General features: G+C 41.7%; 1 protein-coding gene and 1 long non-coding RNA gene across 3 annotated transcripts in view; both read right to left on the reverse strand.

Annotated features, from left to right (window-relative positions):
• LOC124394934 overlaps window positions 1-540 on the reverse strand; it is a 1,909-nt gene extending 1,369 nt beyond the window's left edge. Inside the window, exons 1-2 of the long non-coding RNA XR_006927577.1 lie at window positions 139-540; window positions 8-50 (exon numbers count right to left, since the gene is read on the reverse strand). This is a non-coding gene — a long non-coding RNA (uncharacterized LOC124394934). The remainder of the gene's footprint in view (window positions 1-7; window positions 51-138) is intronic.
• A 3,055-nt stretch (window positions 541-3,595) lies between these two features.
• Window positions 3,596-12,500, reverse strand: part of LOC124394890 (zinc finger protein 2 homolog) — a 12,996-nt gene continuing 4,091 nt past the window's right edge. Inside the window, exons 3-9 of one of the 2 annotated variants that reach the window (XM_046863378.1) lie at window positions 10,595-10,721; window positions 10,392-10,496; window positions 10,189-10,293; window positions 9,198-9,469; window positions 9,042-9,109; window positions 8,772-8,965; window positions 3,596-7,718 (exon numbers count right to left, since the gene is read on the reverse strand). In XM_046863378.1, coding sequence (XP_046719334.1) covers window positions 6,472-7,718; window positions 8,772-8,965; window positions 9,042-9,109; window positions 9,198-9,469; window positions 10,189-10,293; window positions 10,392-10,496; window positions 10,595-10,721 — 2,118 coding nt within the window. In that variant the 3' untranslated portion in view covers window positions 3,596-6,471. The remainder of the gene's footprint in view (window positions 7,719-8,771; window positions 8,966-9,041; window positions 9,110-9,197; window positions 9,470-10,188; window positions 10,294-10,391; window positions 10,497-10,594; window positions 10,722-12,500) is intronic. The other variant, XM_046863380.1, reaches the window with a different exon arrangement.

Genomic DNA, 12,500 nt, shown 5'->3' on the forward strand with positions numbered 1-12,500 from the left:
ATCTCACCATTCTGTGATATTTCAGATGATTCAGATGTACTGGAGTCTCCCTAAGATGGAATTATTATATCATTCAAAATCACTGTAATAATTTTTCAGCTGAATTTCCACATTGTGAATGTTTACCGGTGAACTCACCTGTGGATGCGTCCTGTAAAATTTCATACTCCACAAACGGGATCTGATCAGCGGCTCGGTTTCTGACACACAGAGTCGACAGAGATTCCTGTTTCTCCGTAAGGACGTTAGAGTTGTGGTTTCTGTGGAGCTGGTGTGTTATGCCTACACAAATAAAATCAGCACACCTCCAAATGCAGCATAAACGAGCCTTTGTACACGCACACACACACACACACACACACACACACACACACACACACACACACACACACAACTTTGCAAGCTATGATTTGTACATTACTGTGCTAAAAGCTACGTCTGGGTGAATCCGAGAAAACCCTCATTCACAAAAACTTCTGAAAACACTGCTGTGTCTATTTAATTCTGCTCAATGGTGAATATTCTATGAATTGACATTAATTGCAAGTGATTGCATATTTCGTCCTCGTTGAGGAAAAAGTGATCTAAAGCAAGTGACATTTGTGATGTCAAACAGGACAATCATTCCTTTCCATCATCCATCTTATTTCTCTTGACTTAAACAGGTCACATGACTGCATCACATGACAAAAATATATACATATGGACTGTATTGGGTATCTGATTTTTCCACATATGTGAATCTCTTCTAAACTGTGACCAAAGAACTGGTCTTCATACCACATCGAGAGCTCTTATAAAGAATAATAATAAAAGAATTCATTCTGGATACTGAAGCACAATGAAATTCTTCTCTTCATAAATGTATAAATTTCTTAAAGAAAAAAAATATTTATATTTGGACAAAAAACACCACTAGCTCTATTTCTCACCTCATCCAGTTAGCATGTGTTGGTTCGATCTAAAAACCAGTGTAGGGCCCAGCAGTGGAACCCAGATAGTGCTGGGAATTGACCTTGTAAACTTCCGATCCAGAGTTCAATTCCTTAACCACTGAGCTCCCACCATTTAATCAACTCCAGGAGGTGAAAAACCCTATCTACAGTTTGATGTGTTCAGATAATCTGGAGTTTGGTCACTTCTCCGCACACCTCAATGACAACAACTTCACAAGTATTTCACCCTGCAACTCCACAAACTCTCTGCTTTTGACATGGAAAATGGGCTAAAATGGAAAGTGTAAAAAACACTGTGAAGGTCTTCTCATATTCAGAATGGACTTTAGTGTATCTTCATCACTTACAGGCTGCTTCTACCAGAGCTCAAAGTTTCTCCACCTGGATTTTTTTTGTTTCAAGGAAAAAGTGACTATTATGCGACTGACCTATAATACTATCACTTCTGACCCATCATCTACTGGTTCTTCTTCTGCTTTAAGGCACCACCAAGCTGCTACATAACCCTTCCTGCTCCAGGGGCGCTGTATCATGGCTGCCCCTGCTCTCTGACCCCAGCTTCCTGATAAGCCGAGGTATGTGAAAACCTGGGGAGGTGGATGCTCATAAGGTGGATTATCAGTGGTTAAGGCTCTGAGTTACTGATCAGAAGGTTGAAGTTAAAGCGCCGGTATCACCAAGCTGCCATTCTTGGGGCCCCTGAACAAGGCCCTTAACCTTCAGTGAACTAGGGGTGCTGTAACATTGCTGGGAAATGTGAAGAAACAATTTTACTGTAAAAGCATAAAGCAACTTTTTTTCCAGGAGTTCTTCATCCTGGTGGTCCACAGAACTGGTGTGTGTTACAGGTTTTAATATTTCAACACTGTAAATTGTAGAAACCTGATTCCAAAAAAGTTGGGACACTGTACAAATCTTTAATAAAAAACGAATGCAATAATTTACAAATCTCATGAACTTATATTTTATTCACAATAGAATATAGATAAAATATCAAATGTTGAAAGTGAGACATTTTAATGCCAAATATTTGATCATTTTGGATTTCATGAGAGCTTCACATTCCAAAAAAGTTGGGACAGGCAGCAATAAGAGGCTGGAAAAGTTAAAAGTACATATAAGGAACAGCTGGAGGAACAATTTGCAACTTATTAGATCAATTGGCAACATGATTGGTTATAAAAAGAGTGGCAGTGTCTCTCAGAAGTCAAGATGGGCAGAGGATCACCAGTTCCCTCAATGCTGCGGTGAAAAATAGTGGAGCAACATCAGAAAGGAGTTTCTCAGAGAAAAATTGCAAAGAGTTCGAGGTTCTCATCATCTACAGTGCATCATATCATCCAAAGATTCAGAGAATCTGGAACAATCTCTGTGTGTAAGGGTGAAGGCCGGAAAACCCTACTGGATGCCCGTGATCTTCGGGCCCTTAGATGCCACTGCATCACATACAGGAATGTTACTGTAATGGAAATCACAACATGGGCTCAGGAATACTTCCAGAAAACATTGTCGGTGAACACAATCCACCGCGCCATTCGCCGTCGCCGGCTAAAACTCTATAGGTCAAAAAAGAAGCCGTATCTAAACATGATCCCGAAGCTCATGTGTTTTCTCAAGGCCAAGGCTCATTTAAAATGGACTGTGGCAAAGTGGAAAACTGTTCTGTGGTCAGACGAATCAAAATCTGAAGTTCTTTTTGGAAAACTGATATATGGGGTTGCATGAGTGCGTGTGGCATGGACAGCTTACACATCTGGAAAGGCATTATCAATGCTAAAAGGTATATCCAAGTTCTAGAACATATGCTCCCATCCAGACGTCGTCTCTTTCAGGGAAGACCTTGCATTTTCCAACATGTCAATGCCAGACCACATACTGCATCAATTACAACATCATGCTGTATAGAAGGATCCGGGTACTGAAATGTCCAGCCTGCAGTCATCTATGATGTATTGTGAATAAAATATTGAAATTTTAAACTTCCACATCACTGCATTCTGGTTTTTATTCACAATTTGTACAGTGTCCCAACTTATTTCGAATCAGGTTTGTATTTGACTCTTATTTGATACTCTACAAAAAATGGAGACTGTGAAGGAAAGTGGTCTGGTCTAATACACTTTGTAATAAAACCAGTCTTCATCTTAGGTTCCTCTTTCTTTACAACCTTCTGTTGGTCCATATTGATGCCACATCCCTCAGAGCTTAACGTCTCTCCAGGTTAAAGTGTACAAATCTCTGTTTGTACATCATCACATCACTAATGACAAAACCAAACAGTAATATTTATTCAGCACAGAGATCCTAACCAAAGCCCATGCAGAAACTGAGGTTCTCCTCCCTGCATTCTTTGCTTTGTGAAGATGTTTGTTCTGTAACCTATTCTCCACCTCACTATCGTGTCTGTTAGTAAATGGCTAATTGATTACCAGACGTGTAAAAGAGTGGAACTGGACATATTCTTGTGTAGGCTCAGATCATGATCCTGGTGTCAGAGCATTGTCATTTCTGAGGTCCAGCTTCACGTTCTGTGTGATGGCTTTGCCATCAGATTCGTTGAAAAGTGGTGTGTGCCAAAAGGTGCTGACTGAACATCATTTATTGATGAAGTAGCAAAAAAAAAAGTAATATAATCAATATTCAATTGAATTACATTTTTATTTCTATAACAATGAACACTATCTCAAAGTGGATTTACAGAAATAAATAGAACATTTCACAAAATATTTTTTGCATTACTGAAACTTCCCTCAGGGGAAAATCGACATCCTACCAAAAATATACTATGCTTTGATGAAGGATCCAGTCGAACCCATGCTGCGTGTTGAATTCGGAAAACTCTCCATTATGAATACTCCTGTTTCCCGAGAGAGACAGACTTCTCACATCACATATAAAGCATATAGTCACCGGGACGGCAACTCCAGGAGACACATCAAAGAACCAAACAAACTCGGATCATGTAAAATCGCCAACAATAAAATTCAGCTAATTGAGTGATCCAGGTACGGGGAAAGGACCCCTGTTCCCCCAGGTGCAGAGCGTTCCTGGAAAAAGTGTTATTATAAACTGGGATGTCTTGACGTTTAAACAGTAGGACACTGTTGTCCCAGGCTTCAATTATGTCACTTATCTTAGAGAATCAACTATGAAGCCTGTAAAGGAAAAAGTGCCATGTTTGTATTTCAGTCTTCTTGCCTAAGACAATGCTAGGCTTAGAACCCATGTTGGTGCAATATACTTTACCCAGCAGTGGCCTGTCGTCACTGCTCAGCCTTGCTCAAGGGTCTAGCAGTGCAGCTTGGTGGTCCAACACCTTAAGCCTGGGACACACTAAGCTGAAGAACACCCATGTGACCGGCCGGTTTTAGTTTTTCCGGTGTTCCACTCTGTCGGCTCTAGTCGGCCAGCGTCAGGTGTTTTTTGGCCGATTCTGGATGTCGAATCAGCACAATCGAGAACTCTGATTGGCTATTTAGTTTATCGAATGAGCACACACGAAACAAAATGGGGCTGAAGAAAGCAAACAATGACAGAGTAAAGAGGGAACGCACGGACACTTGTCATTCTTGCTCTTGTCTGCAAATTAGCAATGATTGATAAAAGCTACACGAATCCGTTCGCGCAGCTGGAAATGCTGCTTGCTTTATATGTTCACAGTTCTGGCTCTTCCGGTTTCCCTGTTTGGATACAAAATACATACTGCCACCTGCTGGTATAGAAGAGTTCTGTTCTCTCACGCAAGCGCAGAACTTCAATCGGAGTAAATTCGGTAAATTTCAATTGGAACTTCAGCCGAGGAATTTGTGGAAATTTTCCAAGTTGGAAGCTCCCCAGTTTTACACCAGTTCTCTAAACACACATTTCTACAGTATGTTGTCTGTTCAGTGACTACAGGATGTTCACAATGCAAATACGTAAGGTACACTGAATGTCTTTATCTGGACTCACACGTCTCTGGTTACCATGTGTTCTTACCCAATCAGGAACAGTTTTAGCGCAGGTTTTTTCCAGTGTGTATATATATACTTGTCTGTTATCTGCATTGAAGTGAAGATGAAGGTATACATCATTCTGTGTGCAGTGTTTCATCAGAAAAGACACCATGGTCATCGCAGGTCACATAGGAAACCTCTCCAAGAATTCATTTTTTTGTTCAGGCATGCTAAAAAATCTAACAGTATATAAACTGTATCATTTACACATATAAATATAAACATCTCGTTTGGCCATGAGCTGCCGTGCAGGCAACCAATGAAGATTGTGACTTTTAGACATTTAATATTTTGGTTTAATTGTTAATATTTTTACACAATAGCTTACACACAGCACAAGGAAGTTAAAAACTGAAAACTCACCAAAATAGACATTTTTGGACATTATATTGTGTGCAGGATTGTAGAAATGATGTGTGTTATGGAGGACTGCACAGTGCCTGTAGGGGGCGTAGCCTCAGTAACCCTGCAGTCAGTGTGCTGTGTGAATGTGAAGGTGGAAATTTAACCGAATGTGCATTAAATATGGTTGTTTTAACTAAAATTTGGGACCAACATGGGAACCAACCCCAGCCATTAGGGTTGCACAAGCCTTAGTGCCGGTCCCAAGCCCGGATAAATGGGAAGGGTTGCGTTAGGAAGGGCATCCAGCGTAAAAACGTGCCAAATCAAACATGCGGATGGTCTGCTGTGGCGCCCCCTAATGGGAGAAGCCGAAAGAAAGTTTAACTAAAGTTATCCTGCAAGATTTTTTTCAAATCTATTTAAGTTCCCTGTTACAGGCTCACCTGCAATTCTGTAAACTTTCAGTTAATTCCCATGGAAAGTTTTCAGTCTTGAAAATTCTCGGAATTTTGCAACCCTAGTTCGAGCGCAACTATTTTTATTTTTTGCCCCGATGTGAGGCTGGTTCTTTGAAATCGGTTATGTGTGTCCTTATATTCAACCAACACTTAGATACCACTACCCTTGGAGTGTTGCGGAGATGCAAATAGTGGTAAAGGAGAAGTGGTAGCTTAATGGTTAATGCTATCAGTTACTGATTGGAGGGTCAAGGGTTCAAGCCCCAGTATCACCAAGCTGCCACTGTTGAGCAAGGCTTAACCCCTTAACCCTCTCTGCTGTAGGCATGCTGTATCAAGGCCAACTCTGAGCTCTGACCCCAGGTTCCTGACATGCAAAGAAGAATTTCACTGTGAAAAAATAAATGCATCTACTACAAAGTTGTAAATAAAATTTTCTCCCACTATGGCCTGTGGTATTGTTTGAAGGTTCTCCCACTATGGCCTGTGGTATTGTTTAAAGGTTCTCCCACTCCGGCCTGTGATATAATATTGGAAGGTTCTCCCACTACGGCCTGTGCTATTGTTTGAAGGTTCTCCCACTCCGGCCTGTGATATTATTGGAAGGTTCTCCCACTACGGCCTGTGCTATTGTTTGAAGGTTCTCCCACTCCGGCCTGTGATATTGTTTGTAGGTTCTCCCACTTCGGCCTGTGGTATTGTTTGTAGGATCTCCCACTACGGCCTGTGGTATTGTTTGTCCTTTGTGTGAATGTGCTGGTGTTTTTGTAAAGTACTCAGTTGAGTAAAACTCTTTCCACAGCGTATACACTGATAGGGTTTTTCTCCAGTGTGGATGAGCTGGTGTCTCTGGAGAGTGCTCAGGTGAGTGAATCTCTTCCCGCACTGCAAGCATTGATACGGCTTCTCTCCGGTGTGAATGCGCTGGTGTCTCTGGAGAGTGCTCAGGTGAGTAAAACACTTCTCGCACTCTGAACACTGAAACGGTTTCTCTCCCGTGTGGACGCGTTGGTGTAACCGGAGGTTGACCTGCTGCGTAAAGCACTTCCCGCACTCCGAGCAGTGATAGAGCTTCTCTCCCGTGTGCACACGCTGGTGTCGTTGGAGGGTACTCAGCCGGGTAAAACTCTTCCCACACTGTGTGCAGTGGCAGGGCTTTTCTCCCGTATGAAGACGCTGGTGAAGCTGAAGGTTGATTTGTTGGGTGAAACTCTTCCCGCACTCTGAGCACTGATACGGTTTCTCTCCCGTGTGGACGAGCTGGTGTCTTTGGAGCGTACTGAGCCGGGTAAAGCTCTTCTCACACTGCGAGCAATAAAATGGTTTCTCCCCCGTGTGAATGCGCTGGTGCAGCTGGAAACTGGTCTGCTGGGTAAAATTGCGTCCACACTGTATGCAGTGGTAGGGCTTCTCCCCCGTGTGAATGCGCTTGTGCAGCTGGAGGTTGCCTGGTCGAGTAAAACTCTTGCCGCACTCTGAGCACTGATACGGCTTCTCCCCCGTGTGCATGTGCTGGTGCAGCTGGAAGTGATTCTGTCGAGTAAAATCTTTTCCACACTGTGAGCAGTGGTATAGTTTCTCTCCAGTGTGGATGCGCTGATGTATTTGCAGATTTACAGGCCGGGTAAAACTCTTGCCGCACTCTGAGCAGTGATACGGACGCTCCCTGGTGTGGATGTGCTGGTGCTGTAGGAGGTAACTCGGCTGAGTAAAACTCTTCCCACACTCCGAGCAGTGATGCATTTCTTTCTGCAGTTTTCTAGCACTGGAACCAGAGGAGGTTTGGTGACCGCCGGAGGTGTCTGGAGACGTCGGGTTGTGAAGTTTAATCTCTCCGCATTTCAGGAGCCTCACGTATTCTTCGTAATGGCATCTTTTGATGTGTTTGTGAAGGTAAATTTGAGACGTGTAAGAAAGCGAGCATGACGAACAGGAAAAGACTTGCATAAGCAAACTTTTCGTTTCTGGAGGAGGAAATTAAAACAGGTGTTAGAATTTCGAGTGCAAGTGGTGAAATCTGTTGAACCAGTCGACCTCACTTAAAAGCAAAAAGGCCAAATCATGTAGATTGATGACTTACACACGACAAGTGTGACAGCCAACAAATGAAATCCTGCAGTTGCATTCTAGGCTCAAGGGGGCTATGGGTAAGCAGAGGCAAACCTTCCAGCAACTTTACTTTAAACTGCAGCCAACTCCCCACAAAGAGAGCTAACTGGACGTGACCCGGTTGGATCAGCTAGTAGTAGGTCTGGCACGAACTGGATAAATCAGCTGGGCCATTAACACTGCAGCAATCGAGATAAGTGTTCTATACCTAAATGGTTCCAACAGTGATTCTTCTCAGTGGTGTTTGAAAACAATAATAATAGGCTATTTACCTTGTTCACAGACTTCTTGACTTCTGCAGGCCTGACTCAAAGCACTCAAAGGAATCCAATCTCCAAAAGAGATGGAAGAGTGTCTGGGCAAATCAGCTACAAACTGCCCCAATACAGAGGTAATTATTACGTAAGCAGAAGTCTCTCTCAATCTTAATTAATTTGGGTTTTGCACAGGCTGCAATGCAACAAAGCCTGATTCAAGATGAGGTTCTGGGAAAGTGTTCAGAGGAATCAAATCTTATTAGGATCTGACCTGAAGACTATTTCTCACTACCACGTCAGGAGAAAATCAAGAAGCATTATTATTCTAAGGCACAAATTCTTCCCGCATGAAGCTTCCTTCTGGCAAGGCCGTGTGCAGCAGAATCACTTGCTCAAGTTAAGCTGAATCATGGTTTAGCAGATAATTGGTAAGAATGGGAGATATAAGTGATGAAGTTACTCTGGACTTGTACTCAAGTTAGTCCTTTTCTGCATGGACTATCCAATGTCTTACATGGACCTCCAGAAGCGACTATATTCCAGATACATATTAAACACAGTCTGCAGCACCACAGTTTATATTTTGCTGCTTATTTACAATTCTTTATGCTCTATACTAGTAAAAAGGTCATTGCCATAAGTCGACCTCACCATTACCATTTGTTGACTTTTTGCTCCAAAGGTGGTCGAATGTAATGCCGATATGTTTGGCGTACTCCTCGTCGTACCACACCAAGAGCTCCTGCCCTGGTTTTATTGGTTGACAACAACGATAGAGGATCTCTCCTCGATACTGGAATGCCAGGAGATTCTTCTCCTCGCTGTTACGAGCGCAATTCACATACCTGAATCCACAGAAGATACCGAATGAGTGACAGTATATTTACAATAAAGGCAAGAAATCAGCAGTAAGTTCTTCACCTCATCCAGTTCGCATGTGTCTCTCTCTTGGCATCTATGTATTCCTCACACTGCATGCTCCTGTATATCTGAAATTATTTATATGAAAACTATTTTGATATTGATGACCTAGACATAAACTCCAAGAAATAAATTACGATTGAAAGACTAACTCACCACCCATGAGTAGACACTATTCATCGCTTCATCTCTGTCCACGAGATCTCCCTGGTAGGGCCCAAAGTGCACACCAACTGGAATTGTGTCTCCTTTATTAAACACACCCAAGTCTGCGTCAGAAACACCAGCCATCAGAATCTCCAGACCGAGCGGAAGGGTTTGTCTGGCTCGGTCGACGACCCCCGTGGGAACAATAGTATTGTGGATGAAGACAGCTGGGCCATGAACTGCACACTCACTGATAAAGAATGAGCTGCAATCCTCACAGTCTGGAAGGAACGATGCGATGGTAAGAAACTTCTCTGATATCGCATAGGCATAACTTGTGTTAGTGTTGATATTTACACGCATCATGACTATTTCTAAGCTTCCGCTAAAAAGCCTCTTTATACGTCCTTATACCAGTGGTTTCAGATAAAACCTGCACCAAGCAACCTGCTCCTGCTTTCCCTCAAAGAGCGATCATGGAGCACATGAGCATGAATTTGACCCAGATGATTCAGCCTGGGCTACAAGGATGTGTTGTTCAAGGTGGGATCAAAACGTTTCTAGACTAGTTTTGTAACACGCCAACTGATGGCAGCACAAGGCTGCGTTTTTGATACCACCTCATATCACATTAACCTTGGAGCACTGAGAACTGGATTAAGACAGCGCCCCCTACTTATTATGTTGAACACTGAAGACTCGTTCACACTGAACTAATTGGTCATGAACAACTCGTCACTTTTCAAAATACAGAATATGCTGTGAGGGATAAGTTGACACCAAAGTGTAAAAAAAATAAAAGATTTAAATAAATAAATTAATTAATTAATTAATAAATAAATAAATAAATACCACAAAACACCATTCTGGTTGGATTCACCATCCAACTTGAGTTGGAAAGTACACAGTGATTGTTGCAAGTATACACGTTTTATGCCCTAATCTGTTTGAAGGCACCTGTACGGTCTTACAGGGTTCTAATGTGTCCCTGCTATCTTACAGAGATAGTCGTCATCTTCAGGTTCCTCCTCTTTTATAGGCTTCTTCTCAAATACTTCATTGTCTTCGTCCACGATGATGACCCGCCTCACTGTTGTTCCTCCACCTAAAATGTTAGAATTAGAATTTATATCCAGTCAATTTCAATAAAATTAAAACGTAAAAAAAAAACATTTTAAGTGTTACTGATCTTCTCAAACCTACAGAGGTCATCATCATCTTCAGGTTCTTTCTCTTCTTTTACAGTCTTTATGCATTCTTCATCTGATTGGTCAACAGGGGTGATATTTGTCTCTGATGCTTCTCCATCTGGAATTTGGTTCAAAATAAATTTCATCATGTAAAGAAAAAGAAAACAACCAGAGAAACTGATATACTACACGTGGTGCAGTGCAATGCTGTCTTACAGAGGTAGTCTTCCTCTTCATCTTCCTCCTTCTTTAACACCTTCTGTTGGGCAACGATTGTGGCACGTCCCCCCGAGTTTAATGTCTCCCCAGATGAAGATATACAAGTTTTCAATTCTTCAAAAGTCTAATAACAATAAAACAATTATTCATAAAACCATAATCAATTAATGAAGTGGGAATGATCTTCTCTGGTGACTGGTTCTAATGACTTTGTTTCATGTTCTAATGACTTTAGTGCATCTGTTGGTTTACTGCTACTTAAATTTCTAAGATCTGCTCTTTAAGAGTGGTTTCAGGGCTTAATCTGAGATCCTCTCAATCTGTCCTCGCCCACCAAATAAGACTTCTAATTGGCTCACCTGTTCCTCTGTTGGCTAAGAACATCCTGAAACCTAGAGTGTGTGGTTGCAGGTTTTCATTCCAACCAATCAGGAGCCTCTTGTTCTTCACTTTCAATAGACGTCCAGGTTCGGTTCCTGCTTGGTTACAATAAAATCCTGCACCCATATCGGGCCTTAGTGGATAAATTTGGCCACCTCGTTAAATATATATTTCATATTTTAAATATATACCGTAATTTCCGGACTATTAAGCACACCCGTATATAAGCCGCACCCACTGAATTTTATAAAGGTTTTTATTTTGAACATAAATAAGCCGCACCTGTCTATAAGCCGCAGGTGTCCACACTAAAACTAATGAACTTTACACAGGCTTTAATGAAAGACAGTGTCTGTTACACGGCTTGTATCTAAACAGTAGCCTACCAAGAAAATCATTGTTCACTGTCTTCCTCCTTCCTTTCACAACTATTTTTCTCGGGAGTTTATCTTTTGGCATCGTCGTGCGTTTAAAAATAACCATCGGTGAATCTTTTCTCCCGATGCCGTGCAGCTCAGAACACAGGTGAAGTGTGTTTTCATGCCCGGTTGTTTTCAGCGTGATGAATGATTCTCATTTCCTGTAGACAGTCCGAGTGAGCGGCAGGTCAAAGATCAGAGGAACATCATTCATATTTATGATGTGGTGCGGCCGATTCAGTGGGAGCACATCTGATTTAATATAAAGAGTTTCATTGGTTCACCTGAACCCGTTCTGCAACTTCATTGGTCTAATGTTATGGGGTTCAGTTTTTTGGCATGAAGCTTGTGAAACCGAGAAAAACCCAGGAAAAATCCATAAATTGGCCGCTTCACTGTTTAAGCCGCGGCGTTTAAAGTGTGGGGAAAAAAGTAGTGGCTTATAGTCCGAAAAATACGGTAATTAAAGATCCTAACCAGCACCCAGTGCATCTCAGACTTCTATATCAGTCAGAACAATCACCCGTCCTCATCCTCCATAACTGCACTGTCAACCACACTCTCCACAAACTCTCCAGTTCAGGCTCATGAGTTCTGGGATCAAGTCTTTTGATTTGCTTCTTACTAAAAGAATTGTGGCCCCCAAAGCTTCACGTGTGATGTATTAAAAGGTCATCCTCAGTAAGACTGGGTATATCCCCTGATCGTACTCGCCAATAACCGATTCATCAACCGATACTGGATACAAACAACAAACTCCATGTAGAATAGTACTGAACTTTCTCACAAAACAAACAAATAAATAAAAACAAACAGTAACCAATCATGAAAAATAAATAAAATCATTAAATATAATTGTATTATCAATAAATCATAAATAATATATAATATAGCGCTCTCCGTGCAGCACGCAGTCTCACGTGTAAAAACAAACCGCACGTGACGTCAGCCATATAAAATTTTATAACAAATTTTAGTTTGAAAGCCGACTTTTATTATTAAATACAGATATGATATGAGTAAAATGTGTATTTCTAATTAAATATGTTTTTGGTATTGTTCAGAGAGCTGTTCCACATGTGGGGGTGTAGTTTGAGGACTCC

This window comes from Silurus meridionalis, chromosome 12 (genome assembly GCF_014805685.1).
Source record: "Silurus meridionalis isolate SWU-2019-XX chromosome 12, ASM1480568v1, whole genome shotgun sequence".
Classification (NCBI taxonomy): Eukaryota; Metazoa; Chordata; class Actinopteri; order Siluriformes; family Siluridae; genus Silurus; species Silurus meridionalis.